The sequence below is a fragment of the Pseudorca crassidens genome, chromosome 3 (assembly GCF_039906515.1).
Source record: "Pseudorca crassidens isolate mPseCra1 chromosome 3, mPseCra1.hap1, whole genome shotgun sequence".
Taxonomy (NCBI): domain Eukaryota; kingdom Metazoa; phylum Chordata; class Mammalia; order Artiodactyla; family Delphinidae; genus Pseudorca; species Pseudorca crassidens.
Window position 1 is genome coordinate 105404714 of NC_090298.1, and position 25563 is coordinate 105430276.

Genomic DNA, 25563 nt, shown 5'->3' on the forward strand with positions numbered 1-25563 from the left:
TGGTAACTCTAAGTTTAACCTTTTTAAGAACTACTGCACTTGTTTTCCAAAGCATCTGTACCATTTTGCATTCCTACCAGCAGTGTATGAAGTTTCCATATCCTCACCATACTTGTTATTATCTTTTTGATTATAGCCATCCTGGTGGGTGTGAAACCTTATCTCATTGTGTTTTTGATTTGCATTCCCTCAATAAGTAATGACGTTGAGCATCTTTTCATGTATTTATTGGCCATCTGTGTATCTTCTTTGTAGAAATACCTCTTCAGATACTTTGCTCATTTTTAAACTTGGGTTATTTGTCTTTTTATTATTGAGTTGTAATATCTCTTTATATATTCTAGCTCTATGTCCCTTTTCAGATATATAATTTGCAAACATTTTCCCTCTGTGATTATTTTTTCACTTTCTTGATGGTGTCTTTTGCCACAGAAAAGTTTTTATATTTATAAAGTTCAGTTTATCTACTTTTTTCTTTTGTTGCTTGTACTTTTGGTGTCAAATCTAAGAAACCATTGCCTAATCCTAGATAACAGTGATTTATGCCTGAGTATTCTTCTAAGCATTTTATAATTTTAGCTTTTACATTCTGTCTTTGATACATTTTGAGTTTGTTTCTCTATATGGTGTGAGGTAGGGGTCCAAATTTATTCAGTTGTATGTCAATATCCTGTTGTCCCAACACCATTTGTTGAGAAGAACATTCTTTCCCCCACTGTATTGTCTTGATATCCTTGTCAGAAAGCAATTTACCATAAATGTGACAGCAATTATTTCTGGACTCTCATTTCTATTCCATTGATATATATGCCTATCCTTATGTCAGTAACATACTCTTTTGATTGCTGTAGCTTTGTAGAAAGTTTTAAAATTGGGACATGTGAGTCTTCCAACTTTGGTCTTCTTTATCCAGATTGTTTGGCTATCCTGGGTCCTTTGAATTTCCATATGTATTTTAGGATCAGCATGTTAACTCCTGCAAAGGAACAAGGTGTAAAATTAAAGAGGATTGAATAAATAGATCCGTGAGAGTAATATTGCCAACTTATCAATATTAAGTCTTCAGATCCTTGAACGCAGGAGGCCAACAGTAACCTCTGCAGTGGTGTCTCTCAGCCCTTTGGAATTTGTTGAGAGCTTCTTTGGCTTCTGGCAGGAGTAAACTGAGAAAAACTGTAGTGTGCTTGATTTCTAGTGTTTGAGAGCTACCTTGGGAAACAGGTTAAGGCTTGTGTAATAGACTTCATTTTCTGTCAATAGGAGCTACCCACAGAAACAAGGACTCCCTGGCCCTCTAATTCCTCCCTGACTTGCAAAGCCTGAGATAACTGACTTCCCAATGTGAAATTCCACCTTCCCTTGTTTCTATTTGGCTCTTAATTACTAAATGTTAAAACTACATCCCTCCAGGGATTAAACCAGATTTTGTGACTTCACAGCGTTCTTGAAGTTCTCAAATTAGTGACCAGTACTAAGTTCTCAAAGACCACAGTGAAGCAAATAGCATTTTACTCCCCTGGCAAATTCAGAACTTAACTAACAGAGAAGTCACATCATTTGTTTTGGGCCATACTCCACCAAATCTACTTTTGTCTTATGAATATAGAGGAAATGTGAGATGTTCCTGAACACAACAGTCATTGATCAAGTATACACCTGCTTTGATGATTTAGAACAAGCCTGTGAAAAGCATGCGCTAGTATACATGAGAAAAGCAAGAGATATGATTTAGCCTGAAGCCAGCTAGAAAATGTGTTAGTTACATTCCATAGTCTGGGTCATGGGGTAAGACAAATGATCCCATCTGGCCTTAGACCTGTGGAGCTCCTGTGGGGATACGGTGGCTTTGTCACACAACATAATCTTTTTTTTTTTTTTTTTTCCGGTATGCGGGCCTCTCACTGTTGTGGCCTCTCCCGTTGCGGAGCACAGGCTCTGGACGCGCAGGCTCAGTGGCCATGGCTCACGGGCCCAGCCGCTCAGTGGCATGTGGGGTCTTCCCAGACCGGGGCACGAACCCGTGTCCCTTGCATCAGCAGGCAGACTCTCAACCACTGCGCCACCAGGGAAGCCCCACACAACATAATCTTGTAATCCTCTGTCCATCTGTGACTGGTCTGCTTCTCCAAAGGGGAAGAAGTTTTGCTGCTTCATTTGTTCTATCACTTGTTGCCCACCATCTCTTTGCTTCATGGCTCCAGTATCTAATTCCTGTGGGTCTTCTGCATGGGCTGTTGGTCTGTAAGTATCTAAGACTGCTGGGAGACATTTTTTAGAGCAGTCATCTCCTGCACTCAACAGAACACACTTGTATAAGCAAACATATGTAGAGGAAAAGAAAGTTCCTGAAGTTCTGGAAAACACCCTACAGTTGGATCAAGAATTGGCTTATTTTTCTAAAAGGAAAGAAGAGTAGACTCTGTATTATGTACACAGAACACCGTTTCATTGTCAAAACTGGGTAGACTCATCATTTTTCATTACATACTTGTTTTGAGTAAGTGCCTCATAAAGACATTTCAAAATAGGAAGAAAGCTTTGCTTTTCCTTTAGATATCAGGTTCGGGGCAAAATAAGTAACCTCAGTCCAGGGAAGCAAGTGATTCTTTTTCCTTCCTCCTTATTTTGGAGATTGCTCTAGGTGAAATGTTGAGAATCGCTGGAGAGGGTAGCAAGTATGTGGGATGACAGTGAGGCTTTTGTGAAGGAATCAATGAAATCTAACACAGGGACCTGGGCTCTTCCCTCGACCAAATCGTTAAGATACTGTAGAGGCACCAAATGTGCTCAGCCGCTGAGGATGGGGAGAGGCTGATCTGGCCAAGGAGTATGGATCCAGAAAGAAGGGTCAAGAGACCTTTATCCCTCTTTGCAAAGAAACTGACATACCCACATTGAGAAAGTCAGGCACTGACATGATATACTGAGGAGGTCAGCTTGCTTTCTCACCAAGGGGCTCATCACCATCCTTGTAACTTCACTCTCTTTTCTAATGTTTGACAGTCTTTTTTCTTAAAAGAAACAAGACTCTTATTTATTTCTACTATAATTGATAGTCCCATTTTTACCTAGTCATAAAATAAGTTTTCAAAATGTACTACCATAAATATTAACCAAAAGTTGCATCTGACATCCCAGATACTATTTCCAAAAGAAATGTAGCATTTTTCAAAAGAAGAGACATGCACTTTTATTATATGTTTTTAATTAAAACCTTAATTTATTGATGTGTTTAGCCAATAGGTTACTTTATCAAACAGAGGCAGATTGCATTAAAAAAATGGGAAAAAATGAAACATCAACAAGATATAGGCTGTGTCCTGGGCTCCTTCTCCCACACCTCTGCCACACACACACACACACACACACACACACACACACACACACACACTCTCTAATAAAATGAGACTGCCTCTTCAAAATCATTATTCTGAAATTCCAGGTGTCAGTGAAATATAGTTAGGTGTATGTGTGTGTGTGTATGTGTGTTTCCAGAGTAGTGGAGTGATATGCTTTATAAAGTTTTTCCCCAAAACAGAAACACGCTGATGTTTTTTTTTCCCCTTCCTTTCTGCTCTGACTTCAGTCAGCTAGATCACCTCTTTGCTGAGTGTTACAGCTAATCAAGATTTCATTCCAGCTGTCTGGGAGGATATGCAGTCTCCAGGCTGGTTCCCGACCCTGGCTAAGATCACTGTCACCTGGGAACTCCTTTAACTCATATATTCCTGATCCCCACTTCACACCTACTAAATGACAGTCTGGAGGGTGCATGAGGAGGAGGATGGAGCCATTGCCAGCCCATAAAGTACCGTTCAGACAAATTTGGAAAAGATTTGGAATTCCCTCAGGGTGTGCTTCTTGGTGGTAGAAAGCAACGAGCTGGATTTCTGCTCTAACTTAGCCCTTTAGCCAGGGGCTCTTGTGCAGTGTACAACCTGCACAACCTTACCTGTTGGCCCTGTCTGTTATTTAAAAAGTTACCCCGGTAATTGCAGGGGCAATTACCCATCTGTGGGTTGGCTTCTGCTCTACCTTGCTACTCTAGTGATTGAAGAGGTTGGAGTCCATGGGAGCATTTCTGCGACAGAAAACCTCATAGCCAGTGGCAAAAGACTAGAGGAGGCTTAGAGATACATTCATTCCGGAACAAAAAAGTTAAATGCTAAACTGAGAGAAAGGAGCTTAAGATGCCAAAGCAAAGTCTAGGAGCCTTAGGATAGAGAGTGGGACTAGCAAGGCGTGGATAATGATGAGGAGGGGAAAGGAGAGTAGGAAGAGAGGTGGGGTGCTCGTCTGAGCTCAGCCAGGAAGGGGAGCACTGGAAAGAGGAAACACTGCAGGCAACTTCATGAGAAGAGGCCAGCTTTTCTACTCTTTTCAGCAAGCAGAACCAGGCCTGCAGTGGTCCCAGCACCTCTCCAGAAGGACAGTCCCCCTTTCTAAGTTTCCCCACACTCACCGAGTTTGACCAGCTGAGTAAGAGAGCTGCTGCTTCGGACACTGATCGGTGATGCCTGAATTGTCATAGTAAGGGGAGACCCAACTTTCTTTGTCAAGTGACATAGAAGTGCAAATTGAAGTGCACATGAGTTTTAATCAACGTGCTTTGCACCCAATCAGCCACAAGTGCAAATGATTCGTTATTTGACCCTTTAAGATATTGGGGCAGGAGGGTGGGAAATGTTTAGCACATGCATATGTCTGTCTGTCACATGGTCTTGGGGGAGGGAGTAATTTAAAAGCAGAACATGGGGTCCCTAAAGTGAGGGTGGAGGGAGGGGCTCGCCCTCCCAAAAGAAAGGCTGTTGTAAAAGCCAAGCTTCCAGATCCCTAATCTGCCTGGCATTCTGTTCTGTTTGCTTTTATCTGGGCCCGGACTAAGGCGGGCCATGCTCTCTGGTGTTTTGTGTTGCCACTGCAAATACAAACATCTCTGATTTACATTATTTATTTATCAAGATTTTTTTTCAACTTGTCTACCAATATAGCAGTTCCTTCTTCCTTTAACGTTTATGGTATCGAAAGAGAAAAATTTGATTTAACAACCATTTATTGAGTATCTTTAACGTTTATGGTATCGAAAGAGAAAAATTTGATTTAACAACCATTTATTGAGTATCTCCACGTTGTATGCAACCGCAGTGCTTCGGTGCTAGGAACAGGAAGATGAGGTGGCACCGGCCCCTGGCCGGCAGGAAGACATTCATGACTCTCAGGGAAGGCATTGTGTGGGCAGAGGTGGATAGGCCAGGGAGTCACTTGTCTATACTGCCATACGCCTCTGCTTCAGGTGTCCAGAGGATTAGAAAAGCAGAGATAATGTTATGACTAAATAATTTAGTTCCTCTCTCCTATAATCACCAGGCCCAGTGACTGTTAACAAATCTCACTCTTTGCTCTAATAGATATTTAGTAGCTCATTGCTCGGGAACAAGACATCAAATCAAAATCATTTCCTTCATTCATTAACGCCCCAAATATTGCAATACTTGTATGAGGAATATAAACAATTAAGCAAGACAAGGAGTTTGGGTTAGATCTCTGAGAGGGGAAATAATGACACCCCAGATGATTTATTTACTGCATTCATGCAATCACAAATGCCTAGTGAATGCTGATTTCACGTGGAGACCGTGGGCATAATGCATCAGGCATTAAATGCACGAACATTTCTTTAGAGCTGCTTAGCTGAAGTTTATCATGATCACTCAGCCATTGCCTAGCAACTCGTGAAGGCTGTCAAAGAGCTCTTTGTCCTCAGTCCTGGCAAAAACAGTCCCGCACAGACCTCCTTATCAGTGTTAGAACATTATCAGGAAAAAATGCTTCCATTGAACTAGAGAGTCCTGCAAATTTAAAGATATCCCCTTCCGATTTTGTCCCTTCTTCCAAATAGTGTAGGAAGTTGTTTCCTGAATTAACTCGTATTAAAGCCTCTATCTGTACTTTGATAAACATTCCAAAAGAATTTCCTTAAGATGTCCCATAATTCTTCTATTGCTTTATAATCTGCACTAACATTTAAAATCACAGACCTAAGCTCATCAAAGTCTGTCTTGCCCAAAATAAGCAGAGCAGACATTTCCGCCCCCTTAGCTGGGAAGAGTCCCCATTTTAGGTACACAAAACATTCATGTGTTGGGCTTCCTGGTTTGAGTGCTCTTCTCGTAACTTCTTCGGAGAAGCAAAGAATGATATGGTTGCTCCATACAGTTGGAAAATGGTTCTGAATATTATGTTGGAAAGAGGAACTGTGCTTATTGACTCATTCAACAAACATTTATTTAACACCCTCCATGTGCTGGGCACTGCAGTGAACAAAAGCAGGCATCATCCGTCTCTCCCTCACAGAGCTGCCAGAATTCCTAAACTACCCTGGATGGAATATGGGCGGGGGGATGGTCTTTCATCTGCATTCTCTCCTGCACCTCTGTGGAATTCATCTTGCCCCCAGGTGCCATTGATTTCATTCAAGACCTTGTCATTTTTATCACTTTTTACTTGGGTAACCCAAAATAGCCACCTGACATGTCTTCTTTCTTCCAGGCTCATCGTCTTCAAACCATCATCTTCCCTCCTACAAAGCAAAAATCTAACCATGCCTCTCTCCTACTTAATTGTCCATCTGGTCTCTGTTAACACCAGGAGGAAGCTCATACTCCACAGCATGGCATCCTTGGCTCTTCCCTATGTGACCACTGCCTGCTGCCCCATTGCCTTTCCTGCTTTTCCCAGCACCAATTTCAGCTGTCCCCAACACTTGTGATTTCTGAAGGATAGACACATACTTCTTAGGGCATGAACCTTGCACCCACCATTCTGTTAGCCTGGGACCCTCCTCCACCTTCACAAGGTAACTCCTTCCCTAATCATGATCCCCAGACAGGGTTGGATATGCCTGTTCTGGGGCCTTTATCACTCTAGAATTGGAGGTCTTTCTTAGAGAACCTTTCACGAGCAAGCCAGCAGTTTCTAGACCCCTTGAATGTTTATCGAGCTGAATTCTCTTTTCTGTCTTTGACAAACAAGGAAAGAAAAAGACGTCTTATAGCACTCCAGCAAGGTTGGCAAAGAGTAGGATAAGAACAATGGAAATAATTAAGGAATAAAACACATACACAAATACACACACAAAACACACAGCCCCTCCCCACCCCCCCAAAATGGTTAAAGCAAACTTACAATTCCCTCTCCTAGAGAAAGTTTCATTGCAGGGTTAGCCCTATATGGAGGTTATATCAGTGGCCATATACCAAGTGTGACCTAGAGAAGCACTTACCTCAGTACTACCTCCTAAATTTCAGTCAGCCCTACTGCCTGAAATTCCACAGCTAGAGATTTATTTCTTAGGCTTCTAACATGTGTGCTGTCTTAAAATACTAATATTTTCTAGAGAAGATAACACCTCAGCAATGATACATTTATCTTATCTTTTTCTGACTGTAGGATGAAATGAAAGATAACAAGAGGGCATAGAGGTCCAGAGGGGAGGAATAGCAATAGGAGAAAATGGTGCAGCAAGAGGAAAAAAGACAGCTTCATGCTTTTTTCCTGGAGTTGCCCCTTGACTGAAACATGCTTTATATTTGTCTCCAAATAGATTTGGCATTAATATCTGCAAAATGATGACTCACTTTTACTAGTGATAGAGAAAAAAAAAGGAATTGAATTTTTAAAGCAAGTTGGTAATAGAATTGTTATAATTTACTTGCCAAGGAAAGACTTCTTTGCAGCCCTAAAATAAAAGTTATTTAAACGTAAGCTTGGTTCTGTTGAAATATGCTTATATGATTGGAGACAGAAGGCTTGATAGATGATCTCTAGAATTCCCTGTGATTCTCTGGAAATGAAATGACAGGTAAATCATGTGAAAAAAAGCTTATCTTTGCAATGGATCTCCTTGCTATATCAGGGGCCTTGTTACTTCTATGAAAATTACCTAGATAAAGTTGATTGTAACGGACGGTTATGTTAACCAGCTGGACAAACCTACTAGAGAAGAGGAAACAGATATGAGATAAAGGATCACTTTATTCTGATTTGCCAATCTGCCCTGGCGTCGTTTTTCTTGACATGCTTTGATTGAGAATGTGCTAATTAATACATAAATCATGATAATCTCTAATGTGAAAAAGCAGCATATGCTTTTTGATCGAAAGTGTATTCCATCTTAACTGCATTTATTGTCATGTAGAGATTTCATTCAAGACCTTTAGCCACCTCCTGCAAATGCCTGTCCCACAAAAAAAGTGTCAAAAATCAGGACTAATTTTCAGGATGATTTTCAGATTAACCAGGTAATCATTCAGCTTCCACTTCTTTAAAATCCTAACTCGGATTTGCCTGGGTAGCTCTAGACCAAAATGGCCAGGGTCGTCTGGATCTCTATGAAGCGGGTGTCCCATATTAGCTGCTGCTAAATAGGAGTCCTGGCTCACCATCAGAGCTCAGGACTTGAACTTGAATAGAGAGTGAAGCCTGTAGCGGGTTACCTTTATGGGTACTTCTTTCAAATTTGGAAAACAAACTTTAGATTTGCAGCCTCTTTCAAAATGGTTTGCTCCTCAATCCATTTGATGCTTCTGCCTAGTAGAGCTATGAGTCAAAACACCAGCTAAGGCTCTGGGGCAGCTTTAGCACACTTGGGGAACATAGCATTTGCAATTCCATCTCAGTTTTTCGAACGAGATTTGAAAGAAAGATCAAATATTTGTGAACTCAAGAAAGAAAATATCATAGTAGGCCAAAATTCCACGTTTTATTTCATGAGGAACACTTAAACCCCAATTGGCTTCTAACAGGCCTGCTTGCCTTTCTTCAGCCAGCAGCCAAGCTAAAATAACAGTCTGTTGTAAGTTCAAGCGAAACACAATGAGGTCTGTGCTTTTTCATGCCTACTTAACAGCCTGTACCATGCAGAAGACTTTCAGATAGAGAAAAACAGGAACAGTCAAAAGTGGAGTTATTTCAGCAGAAATGACTGGCCACCAGTTAGCAACGTTCACTTTATGGTTTGGGGCTGCTTCTGTGTTAAGGTTTGGGCCATGGTAACTTTTCTCCTAATCAATTTAGGAGCAAAAACTTTAATACAAAACAGGGCCTTGTCAGCCTCCTTGGTGCGGGCGGAGTTCGTGTTCTGGAATCGTCAGAGTGGGAGTGGGCTTGTTCCTACTGTGTTTTCACTTGGTCTGAGGCCAGCAGTCTCCAGTTCACTCCTAATTATAACTCATTCTTCTTGCCTCTCAATGCAAGGAGCATTTCTTTGAGTTGTGAAGTATTCTGACTTACAAGAAAGAGCCCCCTGTGGCATTTCGAATACAGATTTACAAAAGAAACTTCCATTTATTTCAAATAAAACCTGGTTTTATTTTTATTTTTTGCAACTTTGGATTTTCTTTGTTTCCTTTAGGCATTTGTTCACTCATAACTGACTCTAAAGTTTCTCTATTTCCAGATTGAGAGTTAAACACCTGCATATGGGTTCATAATAATCAATAGCTTAGACAACAGCTATGAGTAACTTCATTTGTGATATTCTGCCTGTGTCTCCCCAGTGGCAGATTAAATGTTTAAAGAGGAATTTCGTGGCACAGATTAGTATATCTTTCTGTCTTGCACACTGTATTTTCAAAATATTTTAAGACTGTGTTTATTTGTTTGCTCCAGGGGAAGATTTTCTTTACGTAACACAATTTAACCACCTTTTGCTTCACCTTATCTTTTTACACTTTGTCCATTTCTCCATAAAAACAAAGAATGGGGAAGGGAGGAAGTTGCCGGCAGCTAAAGGATATAGTATTTTTTATAAATTTTGCCTTCAATAGACAGAGCCCTTGGGCTTCTCCTCTGCTCTCTCCTCCTAAAGAAGAAAAATCAGTATAACAAAGATGTTCTATTTCTTCTCCTTTATGACGCTACAGAAAACAGTTCTGGGATTATTTTAATGTTATGACGGCATGATATATGATCCAATATATGATGATGTATTGATGTGTATAAGTGGATTTTAAGCCTTGCATCATCCCCACTCACTGCTGCCCGTGATACCTCAGAGTCGATACGGTGACCTTGGTCCTGGTCTCTGACTTATCATCCCAGGCGCCCGCCCCAACGGCTTCTCACTCAGCCTTGCCCGTGTGCCTTGTTTCAGGTGTCCACTGTGACAGCGTGTGCACTGAGGGACGCTGGGGCCCCAACTGCTCCTTGCCCTGCTACTGTAAAAACGGGGCTTCGTGCTCCCCCGATGACGGCATCTGTGAGTGTGCACCAGGGTTCCGAGGCACCACTTGTCAGAGAAGTAAGTGTCTTGTTAGACGGCGGTTTCCATCTTCCCTTCTCAGATCTCTGTGTACAGACTCCTGATCTCTGTCCCACCCCTCAATTCATAGAAGTGTTCTGTTGCAGTCGAGGGCAGGGGAGAGTGGCGTAGGTCACCCTGTCCTTTGCAGAGCTGGCCTCACTCGATAGCCCTTCCCCAAAGGCTTCATTCTTTCCAACCTTCAGGACTAACCTAACAGATGGGGCTTTAGCCATTTCTTCTCAGGAATGATTTCATTGCCTCGTTGGCATCATCATCAGTTTCTTGATCCCGCCTTAAATCTTGCAAATGGTGTTCCAGAAATCCATTGACTTGTAACTATTTTATTCAACCATTTTGGCATTGGCCTTACCTCAATTACCAGAAGTCAACATCAGCCAAACTTTGCGGCAAGTCATACGTCCTTCTAGTAGTCTGAAAGCCAGTGCTCGGGGGAAAATAGGATTGCAGAGCTTAAAATGGGGGCTGATGACATTGGTCAACAGAATTTTTGAGTTAGGGAGTGATCCATAAGATTTTCCTCAATCTTTTAGTAAATGTAATCAAGAAAGGAATATATGACTAATTGTAAGATACATTATTCTATTTTTTTGATTATGATTTTTTTTGCATTAAGGGTTCTATGCTATCATTCTATACTTAAATCCAAATAATGTCTTGGGAAGCGCCTAATTATAAAGCATTTTGCTTTTTCACTTTTCAGTCACAGTCGTTAACCTGGACCATTTTGAGGAGGAACAATCTTTTAATTCTGACTGTAGATCTATTTATTGCCAGAAATGACTCTTAAAGAATAAAGGATTAACGCGTGGCTTGAAAGTATTTATTTGGGCCTTGTTAGTGTTTAGAATTTTATTTATTTAATTTATTTGCTCAACAAAAATTCCTCAAGCCCCTGCTCTATGCCAAGCTTCGAGCTAATTGGGGCCATAAATGGGAAAATAAAGAGAACTAAGACATTTTGCCTGCCCTGAAGCAATTCAGAGTTTACTGGCTTCTTTTCATTATTAAAGAGTGCCCTCATTCCTTTTGTTGTTGTTTTATACTTGGAAAATTCTCAGTATCGCTAAAAAGAATTTTTTTTTTTTTTACCTCAAACTTGAACTAGATCCTTATGTGGAATAAGAGAGAAACACATCTCCGGGAAGATAACTATTTCCTTTCTGTTTTCAGTCTGCTCCCCTGGTTTTTATGGGCATCGCTGCAGCCAGACGTGTCCACAGTGTGTGCACAGCAGTGGGCCCTGCCACCACATCACAGGCCTGTGTGACTGCTTGCCTGGCTTCACAGGCGCCCTCTGCAATGAAGGTAGGGTGCGCAGGCTTTGGGAGAAATACGTGGTGGTGAGCACGCCCCATGCAGCCTGTCCTCAGGCTTCCCAAAGGACACGTGCGTCTTCAGCTAGCAGCTAGCGGTGCCTTCTGGTATGCTGTGGCTGCAGCTTCTGTAAATATGACTTTGAGCTTTGGAAAAGCTGGCTTGCCAATCCAGCACAATCTCTTTATTCTCTGAGCTGTGCTACTTTTCAGTTTTAATTGGAAACAGCCTTCCATGAAAAATCAATATGAGGAAGGATTTTGACTCCCTGAGTAAGGAGCCAGGAAGATTTCTAGAAATGTGGTGATGTCTCCTGATTTATGTTGCCTTAATGAGGATCTTTGGCTTCAGATGTTTGTAAAAATGACCTCATTCAGGATGAGGGATGCTCTTGAGTAGAGGCAGCTACCAAATGGACGGCTGGGTTGATGACCTTTAAAGTCATTTCCTATCCTGAGTCTAGGGTTCTGTGAGATGAGATGTAATTGTGAGTTTCTGACCTATGATTTATTCACAGTGTGTCCCAGTGGCAGATTTGGGAAAAACTGTGCAGGAATTTGCACCTGTACCAACAATGGAACCTGTAACCCCATTGACAGATCTTGTCAGTGTTACCCAGGTTGGATCGGCAGTGACTGCTCTCAACGTACGTCTTGTTTGGGAACAACTGATAAACCATTTATTTACATTTGTTTTCAAATTCTTTAGGATTGAAGTATGAGTACTTAAATAATCAAGAAAGACTATATGAATAATTATAAGATATGTTATTTTAATTTTTAAGTGGCTTTTTTCCCCTCAGTAAGAGTTCTATGCAGTGGTCCCGAATTTAAATCCAACTCATGTCTTGGAAAGAACCTAAATAGGTAGCACTTTGCTTATTCACTAAAATGATTCTTCATTTGTAAAATGAGGGTCTTGTACTCAGAAAATCCATTCAGAAGTTCATTCCAGACTTCAAGTGTCAGCTATGATTTTTCCCTTGCTCTTGGGCAAAAATGGTACACACAATTATGGGAGAAAATTTTTTCATTTTTTAATTACTTCATATTTATTTATTATCTTCTTGGGGCCATATTCCCTACTGGGTAACCATATAGAAACTGTGTTTCTTCTTTTAAGTAGTTCTTGAAGTGTTAGTATGAATAAAAAGTACTTCTTTGGTATATCAAATCATTTTACCCCATAATATTAAATGTTATTTCACAGATACTTTATCTGAGGTTCTGATTGCTCTTCAGTAGGCGATGACCCCTAATGATTTAATCTGACTATTTTCTGCTTTGTCCAGTTAAGAGTTTTTACAGTAAACCAAGTCTTACAAACAAATGGGAACCTTCACATTTAAAACAAGCCTCTAGGGACAGCTCTAGAGTAGAGTGACACGTGCAGGTTTAGACATCACAGAGGTGGATTATATGACCTTGGGTTCCTTAACTTCTCTCGAGTCACACCATCTTGTGCATATGGTCTCTGCTCAAATGTCCTCTCCTCAGAGAGGCCTTCCATAAAGGAGTAGCCCCCATCATTCTTGTCCCCCTTTCCCTATTTTATTTTTTCTTATAGTCCTTACTGCCCTTATTTTTTTGGCTGGCTGGGTGATTGGGTGGTTTGCCTGCCTCCCCTACTAAACTACAAGCTTTCAGAGGGTGGTCTGGACCTTGTCTTGTTCTCTGCTATCTCCCCTGAGCCTAGAACAGTGCTGGGCATATATAGGTCTCAATGTGCATTTGTTAAATAACTAAATCTGTAAATTTGGAATGATGTTTACTCTGCCCACCTCGCCCTGCAGTCTGTGTACGAATACCATGTCCGTCATGATGGCTGCTGTCGCCATCAGCATTACCATCGGAATTGAGACTGATGTGGAACATGGTCTTTCTCAGTCCCTATGCTCACTGCTGACCTGTCACACGCGAGGAGCTGTGTAAGGCGGGTGGGATCCTCTCTTCGGGGTACTGGCCTCAGGACTCTCACAGAGCTCTCCATGCATGCTGTTCTTTCAGCTTGCCCACCTGTGCATTGGGGTCCCAACTGCATCCACACGTGCAACTGCCACAACGGGGCCTTCTGCAGCGCCTACGATGGGGAATGCAAATGTACTCCGGGCTGGACGGGGCTCTACTGCACTCAGAGTAAGTGGCATGCCTTCGGAGGCTCTCCAAGGGGGGGCCCACCCCAGGGGACACGGCCCTGCCCTGCGCATGCATGAGCTGAGCTCCCCAGGGTTCCTGGCTTTGGAGGGTTTCGTCACCCAGTGACCCTGAGACATCTAAATTCCTCTAGGCAGTTAAGAGATACCACGTTCCAGGTTTGCTGTCCCTGTGTCGTATCAGGACACTGAGGTGGAGCGATGCTGTAAGTGACGGTGTGCAGCTTCTTTCACTTCTCTCCTTTCATCAGGCCCTATTTACATGGCTGAGATTCCCTCATTTATTCTGGCAGCACAAAGGTTAGGATAAGTGGCAGTGATTAGAAAGGAAGTGAAGACAACAAGCCTCACTGCCTGACCTAATGTGTGCTCCTGGAGAAGACCAATTCTGTGGGTCTTGAATTTTAGCGAGCTCCGGAATCACCCGGCTGGCTGGATAAACACAACTGCTGGCCCCGCTCCCAGAGTGTCTGATTCATTAGGTCTGGGGTGGGACCTGAGGATTCACATTGCTAACAGCCTTCCAAGGGGTGATGTCAGTCTGGCATCATGCTTTAAGAACCACTAGTTCTTTTTTTCCATTTTATGTCACACAATGTCTTCACTGTCTCTTCTTCTATGAGGTTTTTAGCGTCATAGGGTATAATGTACAAAGTACTCCACAGCTCAGTACTGTTGGGATAAGAAGACTGATCTCTGCCCTCTTGTCTTCAGTGGAATAAAGGAGGCAAGACAGGAAAGCATGTATTATGGTGATCAGTAATAATAATATATAATTTTAAATCACGGAAATGAGCTGAGGAAGAAAGATGGGTCAGAAATCAGTCAACTCTTATTTAATACTAATTAGAGAACATAATTAGAGAACAGACTGAACAAGTCTTTTGGAAGTTTCTAGAAGGGTGTGTAGACCTTGAGCCGTGATTTGAAAGGAAAAATTGACGAGGAGGGAGGTTGTCTCAAGCATATTCTGCCAAGATTGTATATATAGAAAGTTTTTCAGCTCTTCAGAGAAAAGAAAAAGGAAAAGTTATTGTGCATAATTCTAAAATTAGGACCTGCTTCAATCAGGAGACCTTTTGAAGTAAAAGTAGCACAGCACAGTGGGAAGAACATGGGGTCTGGAGCCAGACCTCCCCGTGTTTGTATTGTAGCCCTGCCATCCTGCCATTTGCTGGCTGTGTGACTTGGGCTCAGTTTCCATCCATAGGGTGAGAATATCTATCCCTGTGTTTCTGGGTTATTGAAAAGATTCAATGAGAGGATGCAGGAAAAGAATCTGGCACAGAGTAGGTGCTGGATAATTATGTGGAAATGATGTCATTGCATGCTGGCATCCATGCTCTGCCTCTGTTTCTTGAAAGTTGAGCTTTCGTTAAAACTTCTGTAAGAAAAAGGGAAGATTAAAAAGCACATGTGATGCTTGGAAACAGCCGTTGAGCAGCCCGCATTGAAGTTTTCCTGATGGCAGAGAGCCCTGAAACACTCTTGCAGGGCAGCTGCTGGCCCAGGAAAGCCTATAGGGCTTGTGCATGTTCTCAGCCCAAAGGCCCCAGTAGGCTGGGTCTTGAAAATTGTGCAGCAGTAAGAAGGCTTATTGCTTTTTTTAGCAATGCACATATGAATTGCAGGTTTTATTAAGATCAGAATTCTACCACACATCTTTGCTGAAGAAGATACTATTACATAAGAGAGTAACAGAGGAGGACAGGGCTAGTAGCAGATTTGGAGACATTCTGTACTATAAGTAAAAGCATGTAGGTAATTTTAACAAAGTACTCATTTCAGTCCATGGAATTTGAGTCCAGGATTCTAGTAGTTGACTGAAAAACATGAAAGGAAATGTCCCCGGACTTCCATGGGGTTGATGGAATGATTTGTTAGAAGACACCAGCTTGCCTCCAGGGATACCAGTGATGGTTAAACCGCCCCAGGCATGGAACTGCTCTTCTCCCTGCTCTTGAAGTACAAGTTCCTCCCAAGAGCTCCATCTTGGGACTTCAAAGAAGCCGTTGTGAGAAGCTGCGATGTGCTTTATTCTCTTTATTCTCTCTCTACGGGCTCAGCGTCCTTCAGGTTCAAACAAACATGTTGGAGGCGGAGCTGGGTTTCTCCTCAGCGGGCTCTTGACTCTGCTGTCCTTCCTTCTCGCACAGGATGTCCCCTGGGCTTCTATGGAAAGGACTGTGCATTGATATGCCAGTGTCAAAACGGAGCTGACTGCGACCACATCTCCGGACAGTGTACTTGCCGCACGGGCTTCATGGGGAAGCACTGCGAGCAGAGTGAGTGTGAGAGCGAGGCATCTCTAGGCGCTGTTATTTCCCCTAGAACTCCTGACGATGCGAAGGCAGGACCCACAGCTTTGAGGTTGTTCCGCCTGATGGCTGGTCCCTTAACAGCGCGGTTGACTTCCTTCCCCTCCCAGAGACCCCGCTACCTTGGGATTCTTGCTGGCTGTCCTTGTCCTCAAAATTCTTCTGAGGACCTGATCAGCGCTCTGGGTGGAGGGGGTGTGGCTACAAGGATGAAGACAGAATTCAAGTTTTCCATCTGTTCATCCTGGCTCTTTCTCCCTCCCCTTCTTATTTTTGGAATGTGGCTGCTCAGAGCTTTAAAAGAGGCAGTCAGGCGTTCCTCACGGCAGAAGCGGTGCCAGGGTCTCGCAGTGGAGGGGTGTGCGTTCGGTGGGGCCAGGTTGAGTGCACCGGCGCAGAGGGGCTGGGAGCCCAGTGCCAGCCCCGCCGTGGGGGAGGGGTGAGTCCGTGCAAACACGGCCATGCTTTTGACAACCTTCTCTTGATAGTACTTTTATACCGTTTCCACTAACTACTCCTCATCTGAGTATTAACAACCTTCCAGACAATATATTGCCTTCAATTTTTTTGTTGTAAAAATCCCACTCAGGGAGCATATACTCTATTGGAATTCCCCATCCTTATGGTTCCATTTCTACCCCAGCAGCTGTGCATCTGCTCACAGGGCTGTAAGAACATTAGCCTTAGACTGAGTATTTCAAAGTAGTTTATCGTTCCCTTCCTCTGTGACTTTCATTCAATGTTCAAGATGAATAAATCAGGTCTTAGGGCCGTATGAGGCTCACTCTTTCACCATAAATGACAGGAAAGGTGCAGGATGTTTACATCCTGCTTACAGAGTGTGTGCTCTTGAGGATGCAACAAAGATTACATGGCTGTAGGAGCAATGTGGCCTGGAAAGGTTGATCAGCAGAGTAGGACTTTGGCAACAAAGCACTACTCTCCCTCCACGACCCCTCCCCAGAACCTCACAGCACCACTGGACAGCCAGGTTTGCCTGGCTGTCTATGTGCCAAACTCTAGAATATATCTGCCTATCCTCCCATCTAGTAAATAACAAGAGTGACATCCAGGAATCAGCCTGGACAGAGATGGCCCCATTTTAGTTTTGCACTGCTAGTTCATTTAATCATGAAACAGATACTGAGTCCCACAGTTGCCTGCACACTGCTTTGTGTATATAAATATTATGTGTATGTGTATAAATGTCTAAACATATATACACATACATATATGCCTAGAAACCAGAATAGGCTCTAAACTGACTTTCACTTGAATGCCAGAATGGTTATGGGCTTATTAAATAAAAACATTTTAAGTGCTTCCGTGATGACTCTGAACATCAAATTAAAATGTCCTTATTTTTGGAGACTTTTCCTAATGCTCATGTGTAAATAGAAACCCTGTGTCTGACAGAGAGCTCTGATAGTAATAGCACATTGCCCCCTGCTGCTCACTTTACAAAAAACATCAGTATTTTGTCATGATAATTTTTACATTTAACATGCCTAGTATATTCTTTGAAATTCATGCCCAACTCCTTTACAAGTTTCTACATCATAAAAATCTCACTATTTTAGTCTCTCAGTCTTCAACCTGCAAATCCAAATTTTGAGCCTTTCTGTGGTAAATGAAGTCCTTACCTAGAAAATTAACAAAGCTTGCCCTCTCCCTCTTCCCCTGCTCCCAGCTAATCCAAGTCAGAATGTGCTGTCAGGAGGCCCCTAAACCTACAGTTAAAATGTACATGTTCTCAAAGAAGCATCTCTAGTTTACACTTTTCAGTGTAGTCCCCTTCTATCCCATAGTTTTGCCTGGTGGAGTCATCTCAGATTGCCCTTAGTGATGATCTTCATCAGCTCCATTGGGGTTCCACAGACACTCTACAAACCTCCATCAGGGAGGTGGGTACATACAATAGAACCTGAAAGTGCCGAGAGCCGTGACGAGGACCTCAGTCTCCGGCCCTGTGCTGCCTGGCCTGTGAGTCCCAGCATGACTCGGCACACCAGCCAGCTCTAGGACACCCTAGGTGGTACAAGTCTCCTTGGACAGGGATCCCCTGGAAGGGCTGGCCTCCAGGCACACCAGATCATACAGTAAGACCCTTGCCCCAGGTTCCCAAGGCTGGAGAGCTACATTGGACTCTCATCTTCTTCTCAGAGTGCCCTGCAGGAACATATGGCTATGGCTGTCGCCAGATATGTGACTGTCTGAACAACTCCACCTGTGACCACATCACCGGGACCTGTTACTGCAGCCCAGGATGGAAGGGGGCACGATGTGATCAAGGTAAGGATGCTAGTAAAGGATACTTACTCAGATGAGGACCCTAAAGCTGAAAGAAGTTGAGTGATTTGCCCAAGTTTACATATATCTAGAATATGTTAGTGTTTTGATACCAGGTTTGTCTGATTCCAAAGCTCATGAGTTTTCCACTGTGCCTACAATTTTTTTCAGCTTTATTGAAATATAATTAACCTGTAAAAAGCAACACATATATATATATATATAATTATACTGTATATATGTATACACACACATATATATATATAAAACACATATGTACAACACAAAGTATACAACTTGATAAAATCTGATGTATGTATACACCCATGAAACTATCACCACAATAAAAATAATGAATACATCCATCAACCCCCCAAAGTTCCCTCCCTGCCACCACTAGGTCCCAGGCAATCACTGATCTACTTTCTGTCACTATAGATTAGTTTGCATTTCCTAGAATTTCATATACGTGGAACCATGCTGTACTCTTTTTTGTCTGATTTTGTTTATTTGGCATAATTAGTTTTGAAACATGTTGCTGTGTGTATCAATACTTCAATTCTTTTTATCGCTGAGTAGTATTCTATTGCGTGGATATACTGTAATTTGTTGACCCATTCATTCACCTGTGATGGACATTTGGATTGTTTCCAGTTTTTGGCTACTGCAGGTAAAGCTGTTGTGAACAGTAGTGTGTCAAGTCTTTGGGGACATAGACTTTCATTTCTCTTGGGTAAGTTCATAGGAATAGAAGGATTGGGTCCTATGGTATGTGCATGTTTAGCCTTTCAAGAAACTTGTGCCTGTGGTTTTTAACTAGGGTGTATATCACAGTCACCCGGGACTACCTGCAATAGGCATAGTCAGTCCTACTTGGGCAGTTCTGATTCTGGGATGGATGGCTCCCTGGAGAAAGATGGTTCTGAAGCATGGCCTTCAGAGAGCTCCTAGCACATGTGGTGCTTTCTCTATGTCATAAACACATGGGCTGTAAAGGCTTCAGAAAATTCATGTAGTGATGTAAGTGAAGTCATCTTAAACAGTAAACTATGTGGGTATTCCTATTTAACTTTCTTTCGTAAAATAACTTTGACATGCTCATGATTTGTATTTGACCATCATAACAATACAATGTCATATTCCACAATAACGTTGTTACAAATACATTGTAATCACACTACACTGGCCTTGGTGCCTGCCTTTTGGGGCAGGCTGTCTTATAAGGTCTAGCATCTAGAATCATAAAGTCATAGGGACATTTGAGCTGGAAGTACCTTCATGGAGGCCATGAAGGTTGTATTCATTATTTCCTCTTTTACAGATGATGAAACTGCAGCCTAAGAGCTTAAGGGAAAGTTCAGAATGTATGGATCAATTTTTTTAGATGCCAGGTTTCTTGATTGTCAGCCCCACTTGTGCCTTCACTTGATGGAACTCAAGGAAGAACTATGTAAAATGAAATTTTGAATTTTAATGAATAAGGTTTTAGGGTGATGTTACCAGGTATTATTGGGACAGACCTTTCTGTCATAGAAAATACCTCATAGAACATATCTTCTGTGGTAAAAGGCTCATTGAAATTAGGACAAGACAGATCCTGATCTTGGGCTAGATTTCTTTTTTTTTTTTTTTTTTCGGTACGCAGGCCTCTCACTGTTGTGGCCTCTCCCGTTGAGGAGCACAGGCTCTGGACACGCAGGCTCAGCAGCCATGGCTCATGGGCCCAGCCACTCCGCGGCATGTGGGATCTTCCCGGACTGGGGCACGAACCCGTGTCCCCTGCATCGGCAGGCAGACTCTCAACCACTGCACCACCTGGGAAGCCCTGGGCTAGATTTCTAATGGACTTATTCTTGACTGGAAGGAAAACTACTTTCCTCTTAGAAATGCTAAGGATAGACATAAAGTTAGGCACTTGAGTTAGCCATTCATAAGCTTAATGCTGGATAATAAATAAAGAACAATAAAAATTAGATAAATTATTACCCCCAAGTAACTGCTGATCTAAGCGTTTGGTTGGAAATCTGTGAGAAGCTCTCAAACCCTACTGTTAAGTCTTTGGGTTCAGGAAATCCTGTCTCTTTTTTGAGGCTTAGAGAAACCCTCTCCTGGGCTGATCTAAGCATTTAGTTGGAAATCTGTGAGAAGCTCTCAAACCCTACTGTTAAGTCTTTGGGTTCAGGAAATCCTGTCTCTTTTTTGAGGCTTAGATATGCCCTCTTCTGGGCACAGACAAGCCAACAACATCTGAACATGAGGAATGTTTGTTTTTCCTTCCTTCTCTGTTTCCAAAAGTTTCTAAATTGACATTTCATGAACTGAAAATATCCAGGCATTAGCACAGTGGGAGATTTTTGTAAATAGAGACCAAATATGTACCTGGCACATTGTCATCCTTACTCACATCTCTTTTTCTCCTTTTCTAGCTGGTGTTATAATAGTTGGAAATCTGAACAGCTTAAGCAGAACCAGTACAGCTCTTCCCACTGATTCCTACCAGATCGGGGCCATTGCGGGCATCATCATTCTTGTCCTAGTTGTTCTGTTCCTCCTGGCGTTGTTCATTATTTATAGACACAAGCAGAAGGGGAAGGAATCGAGCATGCCAGCAGTCACCTACACCCCCGCTATGAGGGTCATGAATGCAGACTATGCCATTTCAGGTGAGACTGGACTCACTAGAGGCATTTTATTCCTTGAAAAATGAGGCTTCATCCTGGTTCTTTTGAAACTGAGCATTTTTGGCTCTGCTGCCTGTTGTTATTGTCAATCAGCCTTGAGAAAATTTTACGTTTGGAGAAGATGCATTGTTAGAAATGCGTTTTATGTGACAACAGTGGTAAAATCATCACTGTTGTCTTCTGTGAGGGATTTAAAATTGGATTCATTATATGGTTGCTTTAAGTGTTGGGAATTTCAACCTGGAAGGAGCTTTGGTGGGCACCCAGTCCCAAGCTGTTGTCATATGTGGGCGACAGGGTGGGGAGAGGAGGAGGTGGCCATAATTTTATCGAGGTCATGGAGCAGATCAGGGATGAGGACCCGGGCCTCTGTCTCTGGCCTTGCATTTTTCCAAGGTGCCTTCCAGCCTGTCCTGGGGCACATGGGAATCATTAGCTGCACAGCAACCAAGTTATATAAGAAACAGTTTGGAGGGATAAGCAAGAACCAAGGCTGTTCTTTAAGAAAACTCTTTTGAATCTTCCTTTCTGTCACGAGACCCCATAAAAAGTAAATTTTTAAGTGACACGCTCAATCCTGAGAAGAAGTAACCACATAAGTGAAGAATTTGGAAACTTAAGGTACTTATTAATTTGGGGGCAATCACTGAAGGATTTCAGGTGGGTTACATGTTTATAAATAAAGTGATTCTGGGGGAATTCATAAAGTAGCTGATTTACTTAGTAGTGCACTTCTAGTGCGGAATATTGTGTCAAGAATTCGAGTGTTTAAAAAGAGGAAAGTTACAGCAGAAGTAGCTTCAAAGTGATGCCTTTCCAGCTTCTACAAGCTCCAAAGCAAAGAGCAGTTGTTGGTGGATACTTTCACACTTTTCCAGGAGGCAGGTAGGAAGGCAGATGCCTGCTGCCTCTAGAGGCTTTGCTGCGTATGCAGGGCAGGAGGGGATTCTGTCCCGCCTGTGATATGGAAGCAGTCCAAACATTTGTTCTTGTTATTTTGCTTCCCTCTTTCCCACGGGCATGTAGGGAGCCTGCCATCTTAACCATTTCCTTCTCTTCTGGCAGAAACCCTTCCTCACAGCAATGGTGGAAATGCTAACAGCCATTACTTCACCAATCCCAGTTACCACACACTCACCCAGTGTGCCACATCCCCTCATGTCAACAACAGGGACAGGATGACCATCGCAAAGGTGAGAGGAAATGGTCTAAGCCAGTGAGGGTGGACAGGGGAGAGAGGAACGAACAAGCGTGTATGAGGGCTACTGTTTGCCAGCTGCCGTTCTACGTACATACGTCTATTATCTCATTTATTCCTCTAAACAATCCCATGGGTGTGTATTAGGATCTCAGGTTTACTGACAAAAACCCCTAAGTAATGGGGAATTTAAGTCACTTCCAAACATCGCTTGTGAGTGAGGCTGCCACGAGGTGAGTCATCTCGCTGTCTCTACAACTTGCACTGTTTTCGTTGCACTTCTTTGGAAAAATGTTTCTAACATTGCATGAGGTTCTAAAGTAATGTCTCAGACCAAACCTATAGCGGACTCAGGCCTGGGTAAAATTGCCAAGTTTGACTTTTGTGACCACCTGTCTTCTAGTGCCCTTTCCTGGCCACCCTTACTTGAGTAATGACAACAACACTAATATGCATTTATTTCACTTGAACCACATGAAATTGAATTTTTGTGGGTCAAAAATTATCAAATAGAAACAACCTAATACTATGTGACAAGCAATTCTAATCATTTTACAAATTTCTATTTGTAAAACGATTAGAATGATTTAATCTTCACACCAATCCTATGAGTCAAGAGTCATTATCCCATTTTACAGATGCCAATAGAGGTTGGAGGCCCCAGAGTGGCTCCTCTGGTACCACCCAGTTCACCCCCAGGTCTCTTCCACAGTGCTCTGAAATCCCAAACATTTCTCTCTTCCAAACTGCACCTGAATTATATTTCCAGTCTCCGTTGTCTAATTCCAGCTCTCTGTTAGAGGAAAACCAAGCTAATTAAATTAATTCAGTTGCAATTAAATTAATGCAGCTGGATTTTAATTCTAGTGCCTCATAGTTAAATAGCACTTCATATTCTCCAGAGATTTTGATATTTATCATACCATTTGTTCTTATTCCCATTCAGGGAGGGAGCAAAGTAGATCATCTTATCCTCATGCTTATGGCTAAGAAAACTGCTAAGAGTGACTCGTATAAGATCATACAGTGTTTGATGGGAAAGCTCAGACCAAGAATTTGGTTTTTTCAGTTCAAAGTTCCATGTATGTAAACCCAAGTAAGGTCTAACTGGCACAGAGCGACAGCAGGAAATGGAGGAGTTGCGGCAGTGGAGGGAATGGTTGGGGCCGAGGGACACATCCTCCTGCTGCCTCTAAGTCCTGCCAGGTCGGAAGCGGTCACCTTGGCCTCCTGGTGCATCCTCATGTAAGGACCGGTCCTTGATACATGCCATGGACTTACTTTCCCCAGATGGGTAACACTTCACTGTGCCATATTGTATTTTCTCTTTAAATCTTTTGTTGTTTATATTTTTAACAGTCAAAAAACAATCAGCTGTTTGTGAACCTGAAAAATGTGAATCCTGGGAAGAGGGGCCCTGTAGTGGACTACACAGGCACGCTGCCTGCGGACTGGAAACACGGCGGCTACCTCAACGAGCTTGGCAAGTCCCCCCACTTCCCCACCTTCACAAGCATCTTTGTCTTTTAGTCACCGCAAACAGTCACAGATTCATGACAGTGCCAAAGCGATCTATTGGAAACATGCATGGAAAAACAAAGTCATAGGATTATACCTAATCCCTGTATGGGGCTTTTACTGTCCTAAGGGCTTTATTTATTCAACATTTATTGAGTTCTTACTATGAGTCAGGAATTGATAAAAAGAGACAAGGATCTCTGCCTGCTCGTAGCTTACATCCCACCTCTCCACGTATTAACTCACCTAATTCTCACAAGTACTGTTATAGGTACCATTATTATCATCATCATCTCCCTGTTACAGTTGCGAAACTCAGTCATAAAGAGGTCAAGTAACTTGTCTAAGTTCTCAAAGCCTATTAAATGGTGGAGCTGGGATTTGAACCTATTCAGCTTGGTTCCAGGGTGTGTGCTTCTCTTTGCTCTCTGTTAATCTGAGGCACCCTCACTAGAGGCCCTTCCTCTTTTAGGTGAGGAAATAGAGATATCAATTAGATATCTAATAGTAAGTCAGTGGTTCTGAAAATAGTAAGTCAGTGGTTCTCAAACGTCTGGGAATCGGGACCCTTTCATACACCCTTAAAAGTAATCGAGGAGCCCAAAGAACCCCTACTGACATGGGTTATATCTGCTGATATTTACCATATTACAAATAAAATCTGAGAACATCTTAAAGAGCTAGTTATTAATTTATAATAACATCTCATTTCATGATAACATAAAATGCATTTTTATGAAAAATAACTACATTTTCCAAAATGAAACAAAAAAAATTAGTGAGAAGAGTGGCACTGTTTAACACTTTCATACATCTCTTTACCATCTGGCTTAATAGAGGACAGCTAGGTTTTCATATCTGCTTCTGTGTTTGATCAGTAGTGATCTTACACTTGGTGTGGCTCCTGGAAAACTCCAACATACACCTGAGAGAGAATGAGAGTGGAAAGGACAAATATATGTTATATTATGATGAGAACACAGCATTTAATCTCGGGGCCCTCCTGCAAAGGGGCTGGGGATTCCTGGACCACACTTAAGGCACTGCTCTGATACCCCATCGAGCATGTGGTGCAGCCCCTTATTTTCAGGGAGGAGAGGAATGATATAGTAAGTAGCATGTGTGCAGTGTCTTAGGGGCAGCAAACCCTTTCATATGTATTTATTTGGTGGTAAGGTTGCCAGGAAGTCCCATTAAATTGGAATTTCAGATAAGAAACAAATAATTTTTGTATAAATATATCCCAAATATTGCACGAGGCAAACTTATATGAAAAATTATTTGTTGTTTCTCTAAAATTCAAATTTAACTGGACCTCCTGTGTTTTTATTTACTAAATCTGGCACCCCCCTACTGTGTGGGCCCTTCCACAAATCTTGTTTTATAGAGGAATAAGCAAAGAGGTTAACTCTCTTGTCCAAGATTTCATAGAAGGAAGGGGGTAAAATTGGGTCTCACAGTTGGTCTTCTGCCTCCCCTCACTTCGATCCTTCTGTGAATACTGTAGATGTCAATTCACCTGAGCCACATGGAGGAACCAACCCCTGTGGGCTCTGGAATCCCGTCTTACTATGGAAATGGAAATGTTTAAGTAGCAAATGAGTACAAATTCTTAACTTTTATCTGCATTCTTCAATTGATAACCAACATTATCACTAGGATGTGTATTTCTACATACTTAGAGTAAAATTACTTATATACCAGATTCACATTATACTTACTGGTGAAATCACTTAACTTTAGGGAGGTTAATAATCTAGCTCAAAGAA

At 42.2% G+C, this 25563-nt stretch overlaps 1 protein-coding gene across 3 annotated transcripts in view; it reads left to right on the top strand.

Annotated features, from left to right (window-relative positions):
* Nucleotides 1–25563, top strand: part of MEGF10 (multiple EGF like domains 10) — a 368384-nt gene that overhangs the window by 333667 nt on the left and 9154 nt on the right. For all 3 annotated transcript variants that reach the window (XM_067731618.1, XM_067731619.1, XM_067731620.1), the window contains 9 exons: nucleotides 10154–10300; nucleotides 11495–11629; nucleotides 12156–12284; nucleotides 13645–13773; nucleotides 15947–16075; nucleotides 18272–18400; nucleotides 20824–21060; nucleotides 22144–22271; nucleotides 23636–23759. In XM_067731618.1, the coding sequence (XP_067587719.1) occupies nucleotides 10154–10300; nucleotides 11495–11629; nucleotides 12156–12284; nucleotides 13645–13773; nucleotides 15947–16075; nucleotides 18272–18400; nucleotides 20824–21060; nucleotides 22144–22271; nucleotides 23636–23759 (1287 nt within the window). The remainder of the gene's footprint in view (nucleotides 1–10153; nucleotides 10301–11494; nucleotides 11630–12155; nucleotides 12285–13644; nucleotides 13774–15946; nucleotides 16076–18271; nucleotides 18401–20823; nucleotides 21061–22143; nucleotides 22272–23635; nucleotides 23760–25563) is intronic.